This window comes from Aythya ferina, assembly GCF_964211825.1.
Source record: "Aythya ferina genome assembly, chromosome: Z".
In the NCBI taxonomy this organism is placed as follows: domain Eukaryota; kingdom Metazoa; phylum Chordata; class Aves; order Anseriformes; family Anatidae; genus Aythya; species Aythya ferina.
In genome coordinates, this window is record NC_140299.1 from 10,112,417 (window position 1) to 10,137,133 (window position 24,717).

General features: G+C 41.5%; 1 protein-coding gene across 2 annotated transcripts in view; it reads left to right on the forward strand.

Moving 5' to 3' along the window:
• UNC13B (unc-13 homolog B) overlaps positions 1-24,717 on the forward strand; it is a 213,361-nt gene that overhangs the window by 21,345 nt on the left and 167,299 nt on the right. For both annotated transcript variants that reach the window (XM_084503110.1, XM_084503111.1), the window contains exons 2-7: positions 3,506-3,535; positions 6,244-6,343; positions 10,330-10,447; positions 11,195-11,318; positions 21,384-21,454; positions 24,533-24,590. In XM_084503110.1, the coding sequence (XP_084359236.1) occupies positions 3,506-3,535; positions 6,244-6,343; positions 10,330-10,447; positions 11,195-11,318; positions 21,384-21,454; positions 24,533-24,590 (501 nt within the window). The remainder of the gene's footprint in view (positions 1-3,505; positions 3,536-6,243; positions 6,344-10,329; positions 10,448-11,194; positions 11,319-21,383; positions 21,455-24,532; positions 24,591-24,717) is intronic.

A 24,717-nucleotide genomic window follows, 5' to 3' on the forward strand; every position in this document is an offset into this window, starting at 1 on the left:
CGCATTAAGGCTGCATTCATGTTTCAGGGGGAAGAGGAAACTATTTGTCAATTTGCTGATCGTGAAAACGCGTTTTGAACGCTCTGCTTTCTGCATTGATTTTCTTTCTAGGAGCACTAATCAAACTGCTTCCTCTCCTCCGTCCCTCTTCTCCCACAGCCCATCCGTGGTGCCTGACTGGCCTCTGGAAGGACGTGGATTTTGTTGTAGTGTGGTGAGTGACCAGCTCGGAAGTCATGTGCTGGGTTTAGTGAGGATGTAATCTTTTGGCCATCTGCTCAGGCACTCCCCACGTCCACATCCCCCTGATTTGCAAGCAAATGTTAAAGGTGAGATTGAATCTGCGGATGCTCAGAGCAGCCGTGCTCCCTTTAACTGAGTACAAGTCTGTTCCTGATCAGGGGGTTGTTGTCTAAACCTTGTAATGCTTGGCATGCTTGATTTTAATCCACTGGCTGGTGTATGGTGCACCTAGTCAGGAAGGTGTCCATCAGATGGAGAAGTGTGTAGTAAGAATATTTGTGTAAAATTGTGACTATCTCTGACATTTGTCCTGCTGTTGGGTTTCCACCACCCCACAATGATTCTGTACCTCCATTGCGATGTCTGGCTTGTATTTTATCTTTCCTAGCCTTTAAGAGTCTGTTTCATTCTCCAGTCCTTTGTAACTGACAACCATAGAGCCTCTGAAAAGCTAGTTTGTTTGTTTATTTATTTATTTTTTTTTTAGTTTTAATACAGCATCACAGGCAGGACTTCAACCTAAACGTTTTCTTGTCTATTTAGAGCAACACCATAATGTTAAGGGTTCCCCAAGGAAAATTGTCTGGATGAATTGAATGCTTGCATCAATTTTCATTGCTTTTTTTTTCCCCCCATCTGTCTAGTTTGCATCCAGTTATTTCAATGCAGTCTGTCTGCTTTCTAATAGCTGTTACCAGCGCTCCTTGAATTGAGGTGCAGTACGTGTCTCGCTGATATGCCAGTCTCTTTCTTTTCCCCTTGCAATTAAATCATTCTTTGCTTGCACAGCGGGAGCAGGTGCACGTCAGTGTCTGTGTAAAGCAGTGCTCGCACATGGCAGTCGAAGCTCTAGGCCTCCTTCCTCTCTGATCTTTTAACATTTTAATTCCTCCTCTGCCATCCTTTCCATACAGAGTTGCAGCAGTGTGGGAGGATTGTGGCTCTGCCCCATTTCGTGTCTGCCCCTGGATGTCTGGGCTTTCTGTACTGCCCTGTTTGCTGACAGCAGCCACTTGAAACCAAAGGGGATTTAATGTTTCCAGTTTGCTTAGAAATGCTGCTTCCCCAGAGCTCAGACATTCCCCTGGGATAAGTGGGAGTAAGTCAGGAAGTCTTTCATCTGGATCTTTGACTTCTTGTCTTCAGCTTTTTACTTTGGGACAGTACAGAAACAACTGTATCTCTAAACTTAGCACTGCCAGTGCTCTGGAGGATGGTTTCCTTTCTTATGTTTTCTTTTATACACGGCAGTATTTCACGTGGCTAGATTTCAGTCTGCCCTCTTCCTACTGAGCCACCAGCAGTGTTTTTTCGGTCTTTGTTGTGACACTGAGTAACTAAGTTTTAATGCTTTGGGTTTCTTGACAACTTCACTGCTACTCTGTGTCATTTCCTGGGCACTTGGCACGTAGTAGCTCAAGTGAGACAGAATGAGCTGGTGAGGGTACAAAACTTACCCCCAGGGAAGCAAACCTATTGTATTTTGGGAGCTGCACCTTTGCTGTGACTTTTACACACCTGTAGGAAGTGCTTGCCTATTGCTTGCTGCAGAGGCTGTGTCCATCTCCATGTCCAGGGGATATTCACCCACTCTGGCTGCTTTTTTTGGCAAATAATCTGGGATTTCTGTGCTGAGGGTATGTCCACTTTCCTGCGAACAGCACTGGAGCTTGTTGTGGCCAGGGAGAGAGATCAGCTGAAGCTTAATGCACATCCTCTGCCCTCTCTTTCTCCCTTTCCCCTTCCCTCAAGTACATGCTCTTGTTTCTGTGTCCCCTCCTCTTTTGCAAAGGGGAGGGAGAGGGGAAGGATCTGAGGTGAGCTGATGTATGCCCCCTTCAGGGCAGCGTTTACTCATTAAATGTCTGTTTTTTGGTGGTATCCAAAGGCACCAAGGAAGTGGGTAGATTGCTGTCCCTGTTGCTCAGTGGTTAAACAGATTGTTGGGGAGATCAAAAAGGAATCTATGTCTTCAGTCAGCCCCAACCATTGTATCTTTTCCTTGCACCATTAGGTTTAGCATAAGAAATGGTTTAGGATCCAAAACTGGAAGAGAATGAACCTCCTTATTTTGGACCTAAGGCTTGCGGGCCATAGCAGTCTAGCAAAAATTTCCATCCCTTTAAACTTTTGTATAAAACCTCTCTGTCTCATACTGTGACTGGTACAGCATTCCCTTCATACAAGCACCTACCTGAGCTGCAAATGCTCGCAAAGCAGAATTTATCAAATACCAAGGGTGTTCTTCAGCATCAGGTCCCACTGCAGCTCTGTGCATGTAACCACGTAAGGGCCTTTTATTTTTCTTTTTACAGTTACTATCTAGAGTGTTTACCTTGGAAGTTAGACCCTGCAAGCATTTAGTAAGTGCCGGGTGCTTTGTTTGTTGAAAGGAAATTTACTACATCGGTTCTTAAGCCTTTCCTTTGCTCTCAGGTGTATCTTGCTTCCTAGCTTGTTAAATATGTTTTCTTCTGAGCGTTTGTTTTCCACTGGGAAAACTACCTGGAGCCCGGAGATGTCTCATCTCAGTGCTTACACTTAGCAATACCAGTGAGGATGTGAGCTTGCAGAAGAGAACTGTAAACAAAATCTCCCCTAGGTAGACAGAGCCCTTCTCCATCCAGTGAGATAAGAGTCAGTGCTGTTTTACGTTCTAACTGTTGTTTTCAATAAATACTGTCCTGGAATTGAATTAACAGATGAGAGCTCTGAAAAGTGCCATTTGAATGCAGACTGCTGTTTGTTTGGCATAATGGGTTAATTTGATTTACAGATGTCATACCAGGGCTACTATTTGGGCTTGGTTGTTTTTGAGTTGTGGTTCAGAGTCTGCTCAGCACTCCTGAAGAGAGATCCTTGGCTTATAAGGAAATCTCAATTTCTTCTGAGTGTCTGTAACCTTGTAAGTGAAGGGGGTATGAAATGACATCTTGTTAAGACCCAAAATAACTTCCTGGTTTGCAGAGGACCAGTTTAGAAATTGTCTTGCATTAGTCATATCATACTGCTTTCCAAACTGCAATCCTATGATTTCCTTTTAATTGCATCATTTCAGAGAGGTGAAATGGGGTACAGAAGAGGCTCTGTCACCAGAACTGTTAAACTGTGAAAATAAGTACAGATTCCAGCTTCCAGGCTTCTACTGGGAGATGTTCTCCAATTAACATGGTATCCTGTGACACTGTCACTTGAATGAAACCTTAGCAGGACAAAATCACTAACAGCCTCTTTTTTTTTTTTTTTTTTCCCCTCTTTACAGTAAAAAAAGCTAAACTCCAAGGACCACCAGGTAAGCAAATCTCTGCTGCTTGTTCTAATCAGTCTTGTTTGTAGTCATGGTGACTCTTGGAGGCTCACTGCTCCCTCCAGGTTTCCTCTACTCCTCTCTGCTCCTTTGTGTTGTCCTTATGAGGGACAAAAGCCACCCCAAGAGTCCAGGCAGCCTGAGGATGTGACCTGGTGTCATGGTACTGAGAAACATCTACCTGTTCACCTCATCCACACAGGTGATGGCCGAGGAAAGATTTCCTTCACTGTCACCACTTCCCATCCCACCCTGCCCTTTCTTCTCATCCTTCTCCCCTTTCCTGTTCAAAACAAGATCTGAAGATGTCCACCAGGCAGAACTGCCGTGTGCCTGACTGGATCAGCGCCTCCTCGATCCCGGCTGGGACTGCTGGATGGAGCACAGAAGCGGTTCATTCACTTAGGTGGCAGTCTGCAATGGCTGTGATTGGGATTGAGATCCCATCTGCCAGGTTTTGTATCCACATAATGAAATAAAAACAGCTGGTGGCACCCAGGGTTTACAGTCTAAGCATCTATTTCACTGTGCTAGACAAGGAATCCCGTAGCTAATGGATGTGCTTATTGAATGAAATTTGATTTATTTATTTTACAAAAAGAATAAGCAGTCTGCTTTTTTTTTTTTTTTTTCTCTCCTCCTTGGAGATCAGTTTCAGAAAGTCTCTACAAATGCTTGTTTGAAATATTGTTACTGAAACTTTTTAAGAATGAAGTATGGCCTCTGGAACAACACCTAGTAAGGTGTTTAGATCCAAAACAACTGCACAGCTTTACTCATGATGTATTTTTTCAGCTCTATTCTCTTTGTATGGTGGCCCTCAGGTTATATAGCTGAAAGCTTCCCAGGTCTCTTGTTTGTGCATTTTCTTTTGCCGTCTTGTCCATATTCCACTCAAGGTCAAGAGCTGTGCATGCACCAACCTTGATTTTTTTTTCAGGATAAGAAAACTGAATGCACAGACTAGAAGGGGGCAGTATGTACTTGATCCTTTTTCCATGTAAGAACCCTTCTCAGGACTGCATTTGTCCTGTAGTCTAGATGTAGCTCAACTGAAGTGTGTGACTTCACCAGCAAGCCCAGGGTTCCAGGACAGTGCAAATCAATGTAGCTATACATGAGGGAATCCAACTTTACACTGCAGAAAACATTTCAATATCATTACATACATGGCAGTGCCATAGGTTTTCCATCAAACTGTGCTCATTTTATTTTATTTGTTTTGTGAATAGAGGAACTGCGTGTGGGAGTGACAAGAATAATTACAGCCTCCATAAAATCCTAATCTATGGAGAGAATGTAAAGGCTAGAACATGTTAATTAATTCAGAGAAAAGAAAAATACATGGAAACAGGGAAAATGTATACCAAGTACAAGACAAATGAAAGTGGATAGGAAGAGATTTTTTTTTCCATAGAAAAAAAAACTCATGATGGTAAAAGGTGGAAAATGAAAAGAGAAAACATTTCCACGAAAATAATTATCCCATGAGGCTTATTGACAAAAATAGACTTGTAGCCGTGATTTTAGAAATGCTTAGGAACAGGCAAAGAAAAATCATAAGACAGAAACTGCATTAAAATAAGTGAGAGAGATGTAAAGTGAGATGTAAAGTGGGAGATGTCACTCCTACTTGAGTTTCTGGATCATGAAGTTCCCCTTTCCTACATGTCCGCTTAGGATACTTGAAGCTAGATGCTGGGACACGCTAAAGTAGCTCACAGCAATGTCGATTTCGGCAGTATTGAAATGGACTGTGGTCTGATGTAAACTGAGAATAGGTACAGCAGAACATCAAAGTATTAAAATTTGTACACTGCTTTTTAGCTACTTAGTAGATGTCTTGTTCTGGGTTTGAAACTGGTAGGTCTGAGTTAGTAACTCATCTTAAAAGGGAGTTTGTTTGTTCTTAGATGCTGATTCAGACTTCATGTATGTTTGCACTTGACTGCTTTTGGTTCTATTAGCAAAGAGGTAGTAGCAACTAGGAAAAAATGCTGTTCTGTATTTTTCCTTCAGATTTAATAGAAAAAGTGAAACATCTGAACAAACCCTGTCTTGTCAAAATGTGAGCATAACACAATTTGTCTAGATCAGCTGGTTTAACCAATACAGATCAGTTTTAGCACACTCAGCATAATTCACTTTTTTTCTGTCTGCCCCTGAGTCATCTGTAAGTGTTGTTTTTTTTTTGTGGACTCATAGATATAAAATCAGATAGGAACAAGGAAAGTAGTTAGGTCAGAAGGGAAGAGATAGTATGATCAGCCCAACAGCTTCTGGCTTTTATCTCTTGCAAGTTTTATTTTTAGCTGTGCACAGTCCATGTGATGGGCCCTGTTCCTTTGGAGTGTCTCTTCCTTTCATCTGCATTTCAGGAAGCAGTCACTCAAAGTGGCAATGTTATTCAGGATTTTGTACTCACTCCTTTGTCCATGACTTACTCCAAGTGCTTAGCTATCTATTTTTATTAATTTGTTAAAAAAAAAAAAAAAAAAAAGTGGCTGAAACTTTGATGGAAGATGAAAGGCATTGTGAACTCTTAGGTCTTTAACCCACTGATGTCTTCCCATCTGGGCTTTTGATTTTGGTCTCTATGGGATGCAGTGTACAGACTGAAAACCTTAAAATGTTGTGCTTATGATATGAAATTGTATACTGAAGAAGAAAACTTTTTGTCGCTTATTCCCCAGATAAATTCAATACGTATGTGACCCTGAAGGTGCAAAATGTGAAGAGCACGACGGTAGCAGTGCGAGGGGACCAACCATGCTGGGAACAGGACTTCATGTTGTAAGTATGGTGCTGTGGAGAGGTGAGGTGCTTGTGGGATGGCAGCACTGCCATCTACATGAAGCTGCTGAGAGATAAGTCATTGGGCAAGCCTGTAGTAATGAGCCAGCCCCGAGGTCAAGCAGGGAGTAGAATTTAGCGGGTCAAGCTCAGGATTTTGTCTAGTGATGGTTGAGTAGTCCTGCACTTGCCAGTCAGGTCCGTAGTGACAAGGCTGAGGTGGAGCTGGGAAGGCAGAGGATTGATGGGGTCCGTGGGCAGGCATGGAGGTGAGCACATCTGCAACACAACTTAGATGAGGACTGATGGACTATTACTGGGCTTAACTGGAGATCCTGGGCCATGGGACAAAGGTGTGGAGGGAGGCCCCCGATGAGTCTGGTCAGGGTAATTAAGACCTGTTAGTGCACTCAGGGCTTCAGTGCTGTGATCCTGGTTACCTGTGTGCGGGGGCTATTCTTGATCAGACTTCAGACCTTTAAAGGCTTGCGTGTGGATGTTTTCTGTCATTGGCCTGGTGCCCATGGATGTGTTTTCCAGCTCTTCTGCTGCAGCTGGGGGGCCATCAGTCCCTGCCATGAGCAGCAGAACCAGTTCCAGCTCTCTCAGGGCTTCTGGTGCAGTTGGCACCTCTGATTTGCTCTGGTTCTCATAGTCATGACACACAGCCAGAGATTTCCCATTATCTTTTAGAATGGTGGCTTTTTTTTTTTTTTTTGACTCAAGTGAATGAATGGCTCATTGACAGTGCATCTGGTTTTGCTTCTGTAGCTTTGTAAGATCAAGTGAACTGAGTTTACTAAATCCTTGACTCCCAAGTTCTTTTATCTGAACTTGACCTGGATGCTGCTGTTAGGTGGGGGAATTATGGTGTTTGTGTTGTGAAATGCAAAGCTGGTGCTGCTGTTTTTGAGTGGAACTAAGGTGTTCATATAGTGCCTATAGCGAGAGATGCAGGCCTAGTGAGCACATTACCCAATCCAGCAGCAGTTGGTTCACCTCTGCCAGAAGTGGGAAACTTGCCTCTGAGCAAGGTTTTTCACCTGGGTCAGTACAGTGTTAACATCAGAGCAGTGCTCTCAGCTCTCTTGTTTTATGTCTGTTGTTTGTTTTTGGAACAGCACCTGAGGTGTGTGCTTCAGGAAGGAGACTTCAGAGCCTGTCCTTCAGTGTCTGGTCAAAAATGCTCCTGAATTCCATCTTCTCAGCTTTGCAGCTCCTTTTTGCACAGAGGCTGTGGCTGCCACTAACATAACACATCTAGGACTGGGGAAAGGTTGGGGCAGGGAATTGTACCTGTCTGCCAAGTCATATGCCAGTACCAGAGCTACTAACTCATTCTTCTGTGATTTTTTTCTTGACCCATGGGCAGAAACTATCTTTAAACATGGCCAGGCACCGAGGAGGCTACTCACCAGTGATTTAAACATGGCACTTGTTTGTGTTGGGTGACTGCTCTAGGCTGCTCCTCCTCCTTCCCCTGACAGCTCTTGAAACTGCTCTCTGATTGCAGCTAGGAGTTCAGCTAGCATGCTGTAAGGTCACTGCTACTCCGTAATTAGTTGCTAGGGAATAGGAGAGCAGAATATTAGCTGAACCACCTCATCATTATCTCCTCTGCTTTAGCCAGGCAACAGTGCAGTTGGGATGCTTCTTTTTAACAAAACCGTGTTTTTTTTCCAAACATGGGAGTTTTTCTCTGAAAGAAGGGTGCTTTTACTGTCTCTGTTTACCATTTTTATAAGGTGCAGTAGAATACAGTGTAACCTGGGAAAGACTTTCTATCCCTGTATGTAGTTTTTGCTTCTTCTTTATGAGAAATGCTCTTTGTGAGTAGTAGCAGTGCAGAGTTTGGGGCTCTGAAAGTGTTTGAGATTTGTTTTTTACCAGATCAGCAAAGCACTTCAGTGTCATCTTTGGGGACATCTTCTAATTTTGAAGCAGCTTTAAACGGGCTGAATATTTGCAACAAGCACCTCTGAAGTGCAACTGCAAACTGTAATGTTAGAACATGATGATTTAATGAGTGTTAAAGTTGTTAGAAATGTCTTTCATTTAAATTCTGTGTGTGCATGTGAGAAGGGAGGGACACCAAGTTAAAATCTCTTTTGTTCTTTGAAGCTATTCTGTGTCTAACCAGAAGGTGGAGAAATGGAGACAGACAAAAGCAAACAGCCATTTCACTGAAAGTCCTTTTATTTTTTTAAATTTGGTGACCTGTCCTGTGGAATTCTGTACAGGAACCTGTCAGGTGTCTTCAGGTCTTATTATGTCAGTGTATATTGAATCAAACAATGTAGCTTTACAGTATATCTTTCCTTCTGTTCCATTTGTGGCCTCATACATGTACTTGTCCAGCCAACAGAAAATCAGACATTTTTGTTGTTTCAAGTTTGTCTGTTCAATCAGATAAAAGTCAGGCTCCCAGGAGGCAAGCAGTGGGAAGGCAGAGCAGTGACAGCACAAGCAGACAGTTCTTAGCTCGGCTGTATTGAGTAGCAACATCCAAACCATAGAGTCACAGAATCATTTAGGTTGGAAAAACCCTTCAAGATCATCAAGTCCAACCATCAGGCTGACTTACTGAGTCCCACCACTAAACCATGTCCCTTAATGCCATGTCCACATGTTTCTTAAATATCTCCAGGGACAGGGACTCCAGCAGTTCCATGGGCAGCCCATTCCAATACTTGAACACTCTCTGTGAAGAAATTCTTCCTGATATCCAATCTAAAACTCACTGAAGCAACTTGAGGCCATTTTCTCACATCGTATCACTTCTCACCTAAGAAAAGGGACCTCCTTGCCTTGCAGCCTCCTTTCAGGTAGTTGTAGTGAGTGATGAGGTCTCCCCTCAGCCTCCTCTTAACCAGCCTAAAAAATTTGATGTCAGTGTGCTTTGCTCTAGATGCAGGATTTGTTTTGAGCCTTATAGACAAAACATTCTCTTATAAAGTTGTAAGGAATATGTGGGACAAAGCTCAAATACATGCTGGGATTTGAAGTGGTTCTTTTTTGGCTAAGATGACAGTCTATAGAAATTAGTGATTAGCTAATTCCTTTCTTAAACTTAGCATGGATGTATTTGACTGGCCAGAAGGACAGCAGTACTCTGTGCTCAAAATACCTGCTTTTGGGGATTAGCAGTTGCACGAGAGGAAGTCCTGAGCTCAAAGAAGTAGGAGCTACAGCCTTTGCTCGTAGATGGGACAATGTTGTACCGATGGACAGATCAGGATGCTTCTGTTCTTCATTGCTTTTACCAACATTCAGGCTGTGCACCTGTTTATGCTGTTCTTATGCTGAATTTGTGATGTATCCTTTGCTCACTGAGAGGGAAGACAATTATTGTGTCCAGGAATTTAGCACTCAGGGGTGGTGTGCCTGTATTGCCACATGCTGCCGGAGATTTGCGTGGCTTGCAGTGCCATGCAGAGGAACAAGCCGGCACTGGAACAGAAACAGGGCAATGTGGTCCTGTGCAATGGGTAGTGCTGCTACTGCAGCACAGCTGTGTTTGGGACTGTTACTCCTGGCATGTGGCAGCTCTGGGATATATATTAGCATGTTTGGACCTGACAGAATGTGCTTTTGTTGCTGAGGGTAAGGATAAACTTGCTTTGTTAGAAATGGGGTAGCTGATGGCAAAGAATTGCTCACCTCTATATTTCATCCCAAGATACATTTCCTCTGCCTGCGCACATAGCTGTTGAGATAAGTTTCCAACTGGCAGTCCATGCATGGGGTAGCTAACAGTTTTTGTTTTGTAGTCTTTGTGTAGTTAGTGTTAAATTATGAGAAAATGATCATTAGGAATTCCCTATGAGCATGAGCTGCCTTGACCACATACCTCCAGAAGCTGTCTGCAGCTTGACATAGCTGCGTGGAAAGATGCACTGGGATAATCATGTTGGTAATGCAGAACGTAAAGCAGAATGGTTTTGTGTTCTTTTTCCTCACCTGTGCTTCCTCTTCTTTTCTTGCAGTGAGATCAGTCGGCTGGACCTGGGCCTAATTGTTGAAGTATGGAACAAAGGACTTATCTGGGACACCCTGGTTGGGACCGTGTGGATTGCTTTGAAAGCCATTCGTCAATCTGATGAGGTTAAGCTGACACAGAAACTTTATTTTGACAACTCCGATGTTGATAGTGTTACAAATCTAGTCTGGTGCAGCTCAGGACTGTGCTGCTCAGCAGAACTTCGACTTGCCAAGTCAAGAAGGTTGTGTGAGGGAAGAGGGCTGTGTCAGCATCTCTTCGTGTGTGGGGTTTGGTGGTTTTTTTTTTTTTTGTTTGTTTGTTTGTTTGTTTTTGGACAAGGTTGCCAACAGTGAGACCAAAACTGAATTTATGTAGTTGTCTCTGGTCTTATATGGTAACTAAGAAAATAGGGCTTAATCTGTTAAGGAACGTGTATATTTGACTTGTTTGAGATTTTGAGGACCCTTTAGTCTGATGCTCAAATTTCTGTAAATCCCTGCTGAAGAGGGTGTTATAATTATTGTGGTAACAGACAAGGTAACTCTCAAGGCAGGCACAGAGCATGTCTTCATATTAAAAAAAAATAAAAATCTGGGTACAGTGTTAAGATGTTGTCTAGTGGTGCTGATGTGTACTGAAAAAACAGTAGGAAATCAGATGCTTCTCATTTTTGTAAAGGCATTTAGGACTTGGAAGCCAAAACTGCCAGCACATGCTGGATGGATGTCATTAGGTGTAAAAAGCAGGTACTAGGTCTTGATAATACTGTGCAGAGGCTCTTCCTGGAGTTTATCCTAACAAATGTGTGACAGATTGCTCCAAAAGGATGTGTCAGACTTGAAACTTCATCTGTGGCTTGCGATTCACAGGAAGGTCCTGGGGAGTGGTCTACGCTGGAGGCAGAAGTTGTAATGAAACATGATGAAATCTGTGGAACCAAAAACCCGACTCCTCACAGAATTTTGCTGGACACGAGATTTGAATTACCTTTTGGTGAGTGCATTTCAGTAACTTACTTAGGGCACTGACAGCGGAGATAAAATGTTTAGGAGCAACCTGAGTCATAAAATCAAGTTGTGCCTATTTGCAGTTCTGTCAAAATAGTTCAGTACAGATCAAATTGCTGCTGTTCATTTCTTGTTTGGCTACTTTCTAACTTACAAGATAAGAATCAATAGGGAAGATTTGAAGGTCTCAGAGTGCTGGAATGTTTAGACTAGCAGCAGTTTAAGAAACCACTAGTAATATTTCAGGATTGTGCAGTCAGACATTTTGTTCCTGAGTAGGGAACATTTGCTTCTTTGAATCTAGACACATTTGGCTCTGGAAGAGGTCAAGTTTGTTGTTAGAACTATTTACATGTAGAATGAGCTTTATATGGTAGCTGCACTTAAACCCAGCTAAAAGCACGCAGTTCAGTTAGTGGAACATTAATGTTTAGAGCCCCTGAACATTATCATTAACAGGGTATGTAAATAACTTGGTGTCATAAGAGTAACTGCCTTTTGGGAAGTTATTTGTGGCTGCAAAGTACAGAATGTGGAAATACAGCTAATTGGAGCAAACCCATCTTAAGTGAAGGTGTTTTTTTGTTTTTTTTTTTTAATTTTATGTTTTCTGAATGAGGAGGTGGGAGAACCAAAAGGAGGGCCTTAGCCTAGACTGCATCCAAGGCAAGGAAAGGCTATTTCCAGCTCTTACCAGACCGTTAGAACAGAGATGATGTTCTGGGGGCTTATGTGTTTTGTTTGGTTTTTTTCCCTTTCCCTTCCTGTTTTAGGCCCTTTTTAAAAATGCCTGTCTGTGATGGCCTCATCTTTTTTTTTTTTTTTTTTTCTTTTTTCTTTTTTTTTTAACTAAGCCCTTGGCAGAGTTGAACAATTTGATTTGCTCTAAGGACTGGTGGAACATTTGTACACCCCTTGGCATTTGGCCAGCAACTGCCAGGATCAGCCATCTGCTGTGGAAAGAAGTTAGGTCATCTACTAGTCTCATAAACCTCCCTTCCTGGTGCAAGGGAGGATGTGGGCTTTGGTCCCGTGGCACTAAAATCGATATGAATTGCATCCTGTGCTCCGAGAGCTGTGCTGAGTTTACTGTTTTGAGTGCACCACTGGCTGGATGGTGCAATTAGGGTGAGTGTAGTGTTCTGTGGAGGTAGCAGGCACTGCTCTTTACAGCCCGGTGTCTAAAGGGGAAAAGGTGTCTGACCTCTTAAGCTGTCTGATGCTGGTGTGGAGCCATCCCTATTCCTCATAAAAACTCTCCTGGTGATTCAGTGCTGTCTCACTGTCAGTGGGAAGTTCATTGACTAGTGGGATTGGACCTTCTTTTGGAACAATCTTTTAATGCATTAACTTGGAGAACGACAAATGCAGGCTTGTACAGATAAGTTTTTGTTACTGGGCTGAACAAGCATAAAATTACATATAAGGAAAAATTCTTTAGGGAAGAGCTCTGGTATGTTGTCAGAATGTTCTCTTTGACAGCACACTTTTTGTTACTAACTTTTCAAGATGCAGTAAATCTTGATATCCTCCAACAGGAAAGTTTCATTTCTACCAAGGTCAGCTCTAAAATGGTACCTGAGGATGTTGCCAGGGATCCCCATGGCTTAGTGCATTCCGGTGATCCCTACTGGATCTTGAGGAATGGAGTTGTGCTGTGGTTTTCTTTGGTAGTTTGTTTGGATTTTGTTGTTTTTTGTTTAATATTTTTGTTTTTAAAGAGGCAAAATTAACTTTTTTTTTTCTAAAAATATCAGAATTATGGAGCTTTTTCCCCCCATTTACTTCAGCAGGAGGTAAGGTCTATTCTGAGTGTGGCCAGGTGACACTGAATGAGGCACCGTCTGTCACTCTGCCACTTTTAGCTGCAGTGCTGGGTAGATCCTGGGTGGTTTTTCTACGCAGAGCTTACGGATATAGCTCAAAATGGTGCATTCAGCACAATTTCACAGTGTCCCCGGCTAACCCTGATTCATTGCTTATGCTGACGCCCACTGCTCTGTCCTACGCATTAAACTCCTGTGGATATTTGCATAACCCTACGCAGGTTGAAGAACTTCTGTCTCCATGAGATTTCCATTTGTAAAGTTTTGAGAGACGTAGGCATTGTCACTATTACTCTTTACATGGTATAACAGTTGCTGCTGTCCCACCATGTCCGCATCTGGGATTTTTTTTTTTGAGATGCTGTATATCAGAGACTAAGTTTTTTGGTTTGTTTGCTTGTTGTTTTTTTTTTTTTTTTTTTTTTTTTCCATTCAGTTGGGGATTTAATGACATATAAAATCCATTCTCTGAAAACAGTAGGCAATGGTGATCTCTTACAAGTGCTGGAAAGAATGAACCTAAAAGGTGGGCATGTGTATGATCATGTGTAAAATTTCCATGGATTTCACTCATGCTCTCTGAATTCTTTTTCGCTTCTGTATTCTTATTTAAAAAGGGAAAGGGCAGAATGCAAAAGAAAGGAGCTGGAAAGATTCTACTGTCTCCTGACTGCACATTCCCTTTCTCAGGAGGTGACGTGGTAGTGTCAGGAACTTTCTCAGAGCTGAGTGTTACTGTAGTTCAGTGACCTTCCTACTAGGAAGCTTCTCTCATCGTAAACATGGTCAACTGTGGGCCACAGGCTATGACTTTAATGCAAAATAATGGCAAGCTGATCTCCAACTGCAGAGGTACATAGCTGCTGTAGCTAGTCCTCATAGTGGATTGCTTGGGGTTAGTTGTGATGCTCAAATTTAGGTCTCTTGGCTTCTCCAGCTGTATTTGCAAAAGAATTGGCTCATCAGGGAGGTAATGCCAGGTCTGCTTCCTCCTCAACCCTTATTTTATTCACCAGCCCACTTTGCTTTATCTAACTCTAATCTCTGTATCTATTATATACCTAAGAATAGGGGAGCACAGCTGAAAAATAACAGGAGTATGAGTTTAAATTTAAACTTTCACAATTTTCCTGTGTTATGACAAGTGGAACAATGGCCTTAACTTGTGCTATGGAAGGTTTAGTTTTATATTAGGAAAAAAAATTTTCACTGAAAGGGTTGTGAGGCATTGGAACAGGCTGCCCAGGGCAGCAGAGTCACCATCCCTGGAGGTGGTTTTAAAAAAACAAACCACAAACGTGTAGATGTGGGGACATGGTTTAATAGTGGACTTGGCAGTGCTAGGTTAAAGGCTGGATTAGATGATATTAGAGGTTTTTTCCAACCTAAATGATTCTATGATACTGTGAAAATTATTTTTTGTTTTTTATGTGAGGAGAGGAGCAACTGACCATTTTGATATGGGGTGAAATATTAATTCTTTGGGGCAAAGATTTAGCCTCCTGATAGGAAGAGAATACAGGAAGGGTAGCTAAAGGGCAAGGCTGGCAGCTGCTACCTTCTCATTGAAGTTCATTCTGATGGTACTTGTTAAATTATCTCTGTTTTAAAAGAACATAAAGTTCTGATGTTTTCTTATCTTCAGATGGTGTCCAAAAGTGGACTTACTTTATTATGCAATTCATGTTTTGGGATGTGTTATATTTTGTGATTTTTTTTCAAGTATAGGAAAAACAGCCTTTTGTACCTATGTGGTACAGAACCTGGATTTAACAAATGATGAATATTACATGTAATAGTGTTTTCTCTCTGCTAATCCACTCAACACAGGACTCTTGTTTTTGCTGTTTTGTTTTCATTTCTAAAAGGTATTTTAAAATTTATAATGTTCTACAGAACCACAAAATCTAATTCTGAAAAGTAGGATTTCATGAAGAAAATTTAAGAATGTTAAGCAAGAAGTAACAAGAATTTTGTGACTTTTCTCTTTCTGATATAAGACAAGTGATCATACGTAATGCATCTATTATTTGTTCCTTTGCTTGCTATGCCCAATGCTGAAATAACAGGAACTTGACACAGCTACATTGAAAGGTTTTTATTATGGAGCGTGAAAAGTTGTCAGCTCGTGAAGTGTTTTGTAATGTCCAGGAAAGGATGGGAGCATCAGTTAGCTGTTTGAAGGCTTCTGCTGCTCTTCCCTGAAATAATGCCTCTGCCTTTCTTAGAACTCCGTTTTCAGTCTGTCCTTCAGGACGAGGGCAGAAGCTGGCTGAACAGCAGGTACTGAGCGTGTGGGATATTCCTCTTGGGAAGACAGCATCTGCCCGTATCATCTCATCCAGCAGTGCTTCCCTTCTCACAGTGACTGTGTGTCTGCTGCCATTGCCTGTGGGGTAGAGAAAGAAGAACTATGAGGTGGTTTAGGCTCTTCTTTCCTGCCCTGTGAGGCTTGGAGACGTGCAGGGAGGTAGCTCAGCTCACAGCCTCTGCATTGCTCCTGGTAGGTTTGCTGAGAAGCCTCCCTGTAGCTGGGGGGCTAGCAGGGAGAACTCTTCATGCCCTGCATGTTAATACTGTGTTGTTTTTATCAGCTGGAAACTGCTGTTTTAAGCCCACACAGAGAACTAAATGGATCGTTGATCTGCCCTGAAAGTTCTTAAGTCAGCAGCTCTGTCACTGTAGACGTAATGTTTTAATAAGTGTGTTTGCAGTGACACTTGGGAACATTGTGTATCACGTTTTGTTTCCCGGGTGAAGTCCTCCTGGCTGTTATAGATGCAGGAGAACCTGAGCAACGTGTGTGCACACGTGCAGCTTGTGCTGCTTTCCAGGTCTGGTAAAATGCAGCAGTAACAAAGCAGTGTTCTTGCCTTTGGCTGTGCTTTTGTACTTTTTCCATCACTTCTGGCTACTCTGTTTCATTTAGGTTAGATGATGCACAGAAATACAGTACCCCAGGCTACTCAATCTATATATTTAAAGTGTTTCAATGCATTTAGTTGGAGCTTGAAAAGTTTGCAAGGGATTGTAAGAGGGGGAAAAAAAAAAAAAAAAGAAAAAATACAAAACCCCAGAAAGGTAAAGTCCTTGATGTAAAACATAATTGCATACAGTGATGTTAGTACAAACAAGCCAGTCTTTCTATTTCCTGGATTAGATTGCTCTTTCTGCTTCCACCTGGTATGTTTTCTTGTGGTACTCTGGAGGTGGGTGACAGCTAAAAGTAGAAAGGAGTGCAAGAGTGTGCTGATGGTGCTAGTGGTAGTACCTGATGCAGACAACCAAGAGATTTATTTATTTTTTCCCCCTTTTTCATGTGAACATGTTTTTAGGTGTTTACCAGCCTTGGGGTTGGGAAGCAATCATCTCCTAAAAAAGTCTGGTGAGAGTTGTTGTAGTCTCTGTTGCTCCTGGTGATATAAAATGACCTTTATTTTGGTCATTCAGAAATTAAACTTTGTTAATGCCCAGTTTTTGTAACGGAACAACAGTATAACTTGTTAGAACTTCCACATAACCCATTGCAGGTTCCAGATGCAGCTCTTGCCTTACGTTTGGTAGTGTTATTATGGTGTTAGCTTGTGGTGTATGGGGGAAAGAGCAGACCTGTAGCCCTGTCTGCAGTGAGCATGTGTGTGTGATGGGCTGCGGTGCTGGACTGTCAGCTAAATGTCCCCTGCCAGCCCTATGCTTTGAAATGTTTGATCTTGAAGAAACAGGACGACTGAAAGTCACCTTCTGTAAGAATGCACCAAAGTGTGAGCATTTGAAATATCAACTCACTAATGGTTCACATTAACCCCTACAGTACAAAGCATTTTTGTGCTCTTTTAAAAATAACAAACTGTCTTCTTGATGGGAGGAAACAGTGTTAGCTAAGACAGGTTGGAGCAGCTTTCTCAACTGATCAAATCTGATTCTTCTGAGGAATGAGATAGACATATCAAGGTAAGGAGGCAGCTTTTCTTTTTTTTTTTTTTTTTTTTTTTTGTAGATACTTTGCTGGTGTGGAGAAGACAGTCTCCTCAGATGTAGTGAGTGTGTGCTGCCACAGACTTTTTGAGATGCTGCTTATCAAGTGTGAAATTGTGCTGTTTAGAGGCAATTTTGCCCTGTTCCCCTATTTAGAAGCTCAGTGGCTTTGTGTGAGTTGCACAGGATAGAGTACTTAAAATGCATTTGGCTCCTAACTATAGCAGTTTGGGTCTGTGCCAAGCTGTTTCTAGTAAGATAATTGGAGTGAAAATGCTTTTAGTATTCACATCACTCCCAGCATGGGAGCATGCTGATCTGCATCTAGCCATCAGGTGGAGAAGATATTCTTTGTTGCTTTATTGTCTTGAGAACTGTACAGAAACAGAAATGCTCAGGTCTACAAAGGCATTTTAGTGAGAGCCTGTGAAGACTCCCATTCCTCCGGAAAGGCGAGGAACTGGGGCTGGGAAGAGAGGAATCCAGGTGAAGACTTGTATGAAATGGGTCTGGGGGGAGATGCATTTATTTTACTTATAGCACAGGTGGCAGATCCCTGAGTGCTCATTTCCTTTTCATCTCCACTCTGAGCCTTAATACTTGAGCGATGCTGTAGGACTTACTGATGCTTATGGACCCCATAGGTCCAGGGGTTGATGTGGCCTCATTTCCTTGCTTGACCTCAGATATGCTTTGTCAGCACCATGGTGAATGACTGGTGGATGGATTCTCACTTCAACCTGGCCATGATCTTCAGACCTGCCCAGCTCACATTGCTTGGGAGCTGTAGGAGAGGGCCCTGGCTGGCAAGTCCCTGTCCTGCTGGCCTGTGGGATCCCACTCACCTCCCTTCCCTTAGGGAACATCCAGCCCTTGGTGGTCCCTGACACCAGCAGCCCAGACACAGGGAATTTGGCGTGCAGCAGATGATGGCAGTAGGAGCAAGGACAATAAAGCTTGCAGCCTTTATGTTGGTGTCACAGTAAGAGGCCTCAGGACGCTAGGGTACAGGTCTTCCCATCCCCTCTTTGTTCTTGTTCAGCAGTTCTGTTTCTCTGCCATATGAACTTGCTCCTCCTGTTTACTGAGTATGTTGTCAGTGGAGTCCTTAGCTGGCATCAGATGGCCTCTGTTTGAACTAGTTTAGCTTCTTATCTTGTAAGCAAAAGTTAATGTAGCAGAGGAACTTGGGTTTGTAATCAAAGCTGGGTGGTGACGTAGGAGCTGGCTAGTGGCCGTAGCCATGTAAGCCAATCTGTGAGCTCTGCATTAGGGATCTCCATTCTCTGCATTCCAAAGAACCAGCTTCAACAAAACAGGTGATTAAGGCCAGACACAATTGGATGGGGAAAATAAAAATAGTAACAAACTGATTTCTCAAAAAAAAAAAATAAAAATCAATAATTCTGTCTCAATGAGTGTTTATTCTTCTGAGCAGGTAATTTGACTGAAATTTATTGTTTTGTGTTTAAACTTTGCTGTGTAGTAGCTGTATGGCCATTAGTATGGATGACAAGAGTGTCCCTAAGATCTAAAAGACATCCATAAAGTAGCCATTATCTAGATCATAGCAGACTTTATTTCTGACTCGTGTAAGAAGCTGTTTTGCTAGAACAGCAGCAAACCTGTACTAAGAATGTTAGCTCTGTTTGTGAAACAGGCACCTTGGATACAAGATAGGAACAACAAATGCAAGAGGCACATGGTGCTCCTTGTTGCCTGGGCATGCAGCTAAACTGTGGGCTATCAGAAAGCGTTGAAGCCTACCCTGAGATCAAAGCAGTTTCTGCAATGTCAATGTTAATCCATTGCTTCATTCCTCCTACATCTCCTTGGTCTAGATTTCAGGTTTCTGGATTTCTAAATTTTAGTTTAATTGCTTTGGCTGTAATCTTTTGTCCTCAGTTTGAGATTTTTCTTCATCTTTTACAGATGCGATGTCTTTTGAGGGCAAAATTCAATTTTTTTTAAAGTAATATTTGGATTGCTTCAAGTCCTTGTTGGAGTTTCTTGTCTTCCTAAATCTCTTTGGGTCCAATGTTCAGTGAAGTTAATTGATGTCCCCTTTCTAAATGTATTCTGTTCAGATAACCTTTGAATATCATCCCTAATTTGCGTGGAGCTCAAGGTTTTTATACAACTGTGACCCACAGCTCTGATGATCAAAAGCATCTTTGTTTTTCTACAACTCTCATAATTATGGGAAGACCCTCTCATGTTTCTCCTACTTTGTTTTCTAAGAGCATATAACAACAAAGCAGTGCAGTATACATCAGAAAGAGCAACCGACTCTGTGTATTATGATTAAAATAAATTACTTTGATCTCACTGCAAGAAAAGAGAAACAAATTTTCTCTTTTCTGTTTAATGCAGGTTTTCTTGACTCAGGTACTGAGTTTCTAGTGCCCTAAAACTTTCTCAGGTGGGGTCTGTTTATCCTCCTTGTCTGAGTGAGACTCATTTCACAAAAAAAAAGTTGTTTCTTTTTTGAAAAAAAAAAAAAAAGTGTAGGCATTTGTTCATAGTCCAAGGAAATACCTACTTCTGAAACTTCAAATTCTATGAAATCTGGAAATTCCTTGTTCTTGTTGAAAGAGGTTTGTGTTCCAGTACAGTGGCTGCTATTTTCTCCAGCTATTTTGGGGTCATCCTCTTTGTAAGAGGGTAATTTGTGTGGAGGAGAGGACACATGTAACCCTTCGAGTCTAAGAAGCAATGAATACCTGGTCCTTTCTGAAATCATTGTTTTTGTTGCCTTTTTTTTTTTTTTTCTAATTTCCCATCCTGATGAAACGTTCATCTACCAATAAAACCTTTTCTTGTTTCTCTCAGAACAAGAGTGGATGTAACTCTTGCCTATGCATATTGTTGAGGCCGTATTCATGGTTTGTTGCAGGAAAGCAGATTTGTTTTGGAGCTAAGATGCTTACAGGAGATTGGAAAACTAGCCTAAGTGGTACTGTGCTCCTCTTCGTTTGTCAGTGTTTGGGATGGTGAGGTTTCTAGGGCTGGTGTTGTCTAGCTGGAGCCGTCCCTGCCTCTGCCACAACCACCCCATATGAGCTCTAAAGTTTTCTACATTTGTGCAGTTTTGGCCAGAATAAACACATTTTAGAAATCATTGAGCTCTCCTGGAGATATGGCCACCTGACCACTCTACATGCAGGGTGATGCTAAGTGTGGTTTAAGAAACTTCGTTTTTTTTTTTTTCTTCCCTTTTTCCAGTAATTTTATACCCCTCTTTCCCTATCCCTAAATAATTTATCTAGTTGTCCTGGGTGGGGAGCCTGACTGGTGCTCTTCCTTCAGTGGGTTATTTCCCTTGGTGCAGTACCCCTCTTGCTCTGTTCCTTACTCACGGTTTGTACCTGACTTGCCTTGGGTTACGCTCTCCCCAGCAGTTCACCTGCATCTCCAGGGGTGCCTTCTGAGAGATGAAGTTTTGAGTGGCAGAATTCAGTGTTCCCTTCAGACTGGTAGGACACTGTATTACCTCAAAGTGTGAAATAAAAAGTAGTTCCCAAAACAAAGTTGGTAATGCCTGCTACTTTCTGTCAGTCTTTAACTTGGTAAACCTTCTAGAAAGTGAAAGGGTTGGTTGTCGTGGTTCATTTCCCAATGAAGTTGCATTGTGGTGTAGAAATAAGAGTGTGCTTCCATATGAATATGACTGTAGCATTGTTCATTTCCTCACCAGGTCTGGCTTACTGCCTGCAAAGGAAAACAAGAGACTGTTTCCCTTTTTTTTTTTTTTTTTTTTTTTTTTTTTTTGCTACCTTTGTGTCATACCAAGTTTACGTGTAAGATGTGCTATCCAAAAGGACTCCTTGTCCTTTGGAGGTTATAAAAACCTCCAGAAGAGGCTCTTGATCTTGCTGTGTGTTATTAAGTATCTAGCAAGTGCATTAATATGAAGTGGCTCTCCATACATCTAATACTTGAATTAAATATCATATGAACCAGTTTTACTCTTTGTGACCTTTGTGCATTGTGCTTTTGGTTAACTGGCTTTAAACAAGAAAGTAATGTAAGCCCTGAATTGTGTATTTAGAACATTTATTTTCCGAGTGCTAGTGTAGGCCAATCTTGTTGATTCAAAATAGTGTTTTTTTTTGTTTTGTTTTGTTTTGTTTTGTTTTTTTTTTCTCCTGTGATGTGCTGTTGGAATACCCTCCCTGTTTTATTGCTGCTGGTGGTAAATGCAAACTTGCCTGGCTAATAAGATGGTGTGGCGTGTTCTTTTGTTACAGATATTCCAGAGGAAGAAGCCAGATACTGGACCAGAAAATTAGAACAAATAAATTCTCTGGGAGATGATGAGGTAAATATCTGAATTAAAAGATGAAGGTAGCCCTGTATCCCTTATATCTTACTTTTATTCTTTGTATTAGATCTCTGTGATTGCTAAGGTAACTACTAAATCTTAATTGTTTACGAGTTTTCTGTGGACTGCCTACAGAATGGTTTTCTCAAGTGTAATGTTATTTTTAAGTAGAGAAACATTTTTCCCTGCGTTGGGGAAGTGCTCACATAGTGAGAACTGTTCAGTTGCTGCATATACACTCAAAAGAAAGTTAACATCATGCTTTAACTCACAAGTGAGTGAAACATTTTTGATGGGCTATGATAGATTCTCTTCATTTGTGAAATCAAATCAAAAAGGATTTTTTATTGCAGCTAGCTTTTTCTGGGTAGAAGACAAACCAAGATACTGAACCTTTCTTGGAACCGAGACAGTGCTAGAGGGAAAACTTGTCCTAATCCAGTTGTTTGTGGCTCAGTTTATGAATCTTGTACTGTAATACCTGCTAGCTATGACTTTGGTTTCCTGGTTTTTCTTAGTATGTACTTGGCTAAGCCACTACAAAATGAAAAGTTGTGATTTTTATTAGAGAACCTGGAACATTTATATTAATAAAACCTTTATTTACACTTAGTACTATTGTACTGTCTGCAAAGTAGGACTTGACATGATAATGTCTGTACCAGAAGTTTAACATTTCTTACCTGTCATGTTGATGCCAACACCAGTGAGCAGAAGTGTGGCACTTGCTTAAACTCTTAGTAAGTCTCATTCCTTAGCAAAATATCTTGCAAAATGTTCTGTCAGTGACTTTAGGATTTTTTTTTTTCTGGTATTTTTCATCTCCTCTTCACTCTTTGAGTTGTTGTGTTTCCTAGACGGAGAAAAACAAGGTGGGTTTTCTTTTTGACTGAGAACAGACCAGTATTTGGGTCGATAAAAACATAATTGCTTGAAGGCAAACCTCTTCTGCCTTCATAGAAGTTTGAGAACCTCTTGGAGCTGATGAGAGACTAAATCTATGATTTTGTGTGTCAGTGATACTGCTGTGGTGCCTCCCTGCTCCTGTGGACTGTAAGCAGAAGCCTGTGCCAGGTACTTCAGTGAAGCATAGATGCCCTCTAGTGTTTCACTGAACCTGAATTTGCTGAACGATGTCATGAGCTTTGTGAGACTCTCCTCCCCTTGGAGTGCTGCCCATCTGCATGTGAAATGCATGCTTTCACCACATATTAGTAACAAAATCATGCCTCTGTATTCGTGACATAACAATCACAAATTTATTATGAATGTTTCCTTTCACCAGTGAGAACATGAAAAATGTAAGAAAGCTTGTCCAGTGTCTGAAGGTGACCCAGAACAGGGATATCTTCCTTGTGTATTCCCCTAATTTGCAGTGACTTGTAGCTCTGGAACTTCCAGGGCCAGAGGCGGTATCGTTGTGTTTAAAAACTTGATCGATTTTTCTTCTGTTCATGCCAGTTGCTATTTGAACTCACCTAGGTCAGTTAAACAGCAAGGAATTCAGCAACTTAATTGTGCATAGCCTGAAGAAATACCTTGTTTGCTCTGAGCAAATAAACCCTTTGTTGTGAAACCAGCTGGGAGCAGGTTTTTTTTTGGAGAAGCTGAATGACTGATCCTCATTCATTCACCCTGTGCCACTCAGCTCCACAAACCTCTCCTTCTGCATGGCTTTTGGGCTGCAGAGTCCCAGTCCTACAGTGGTATTTCATGCAGGAATGTGTCTTTATCTTTTCTGTGCATTAAGTTTAGCTATCTTTGCTTGAGACAAAGAATCAACAGACTAAAGTTGCACAAAAATATCCGAGATGCAGGTTCATTTGTAGTTTGTATTTGGTGTTATAAAGTGCTTTCTAATTGCTACTCCTGCAAACACTTAATGTTCACTTTGTGTTTTGGGCCTGCCGATAGCCATTGGGTTGCTGCCTTAGAAAGGACAAACTGCTGTCATTTTTGGATTCAAATATGATCATTCAGAACCCCTGCTGTCCTGTGCCACTGACATTTTTCATCATCAGACTTCCTTTCACCATTTTGTACAACAGTCAGTGCTGCGAGATCCAGTAGTTCTTGTTTCACAATCCTGCCTAAAACTCACTGAGGTGGCAGTTTCCTGATGATAGGACTAACTGCCTTTCAGGATCACTTGTTCATTTTAAATAACACAGATTTTGAAGACTGGCACAGCAAAAATCTGCAGGTTGCTGCCCACCGTGTACTGTACTGGTCATTAATCCCTACCAAATCCATGGAGAGGCTGTCTGGCAGTTCTGTTTTGCTCAGATTGCAGCACCAGGTCACTGAGGTTGCCACTTTTTTTTTGTCTTTAGACCCTTTATGCTTAACAAAGACTGTTATTGTTTTACCCAATTGTCCTAATTTTCCTCTATCTCTGTAATGCAACACAGAGGAAAATAACAAAATACAACCACTGGCATTTCCCTAGGGAACACTTTAATGTTGTACCAAACAGCTTTGTAAAAAGTCAGAGTTGGTTAATTGAAATATGCTACTGTTTCTAATTTAGAATTAAATGTGACATTAAAATTCTTCGCTTTGGACATACAAACTCTTTGGTGATCCATTGTATGTGTTGGATAGGAAAATATTGTGTTACTGCCCTGCTGGGCACACTAATTATCCAGCCACTTCAGTCTCCTGGTGTAATGTTGCTGTGAGCCCACACTTTGTTTTTGAACTGTTGAAATCATACTAGAGTGTATAAAACATAATGGACTCGTGCGTGGTTTTGAGCTCCCCATAATAGTAACATTGTGAGAATCAAAGCTTTTAGATGTCTGATTTGAGCTCCCTGAACTCAGAATAGGCCCTGTGCTTGCAGTAGAGCAGACATTATCTTAAACAGATGTGCAGTTTTTACTGGTTTTGGCACGAAAAGGGAGAGAAGGCATCTGGGAGTATATTTGAATATGGATATTAAGGTAAATACTTAGCACTATGATACCACCACAGGTGTTTTCTCTGAAGTGTGGCATGTCATACTCCAAAATCTGTTTCATAAAGTTACCATTTGCTTCCTTAATGGGGTTTCTTTTTTTTTTTTTTCTTCAGTATTCCTTTCAGGAGGAAGTCCAGAAGAAACCATTGCCCAGTGCTGCCTCCCAGTGTTGTAAGTTAGGCTTTATTTTTTTTTTCCTTCTGTGTACTTGATTTCCTTCTCTGTTTAGTTATAAAATGATGGTACATCTGAACAATAATTTCTTGTTTGAAATGCTTAAATGTCTCTGTAGCAAATA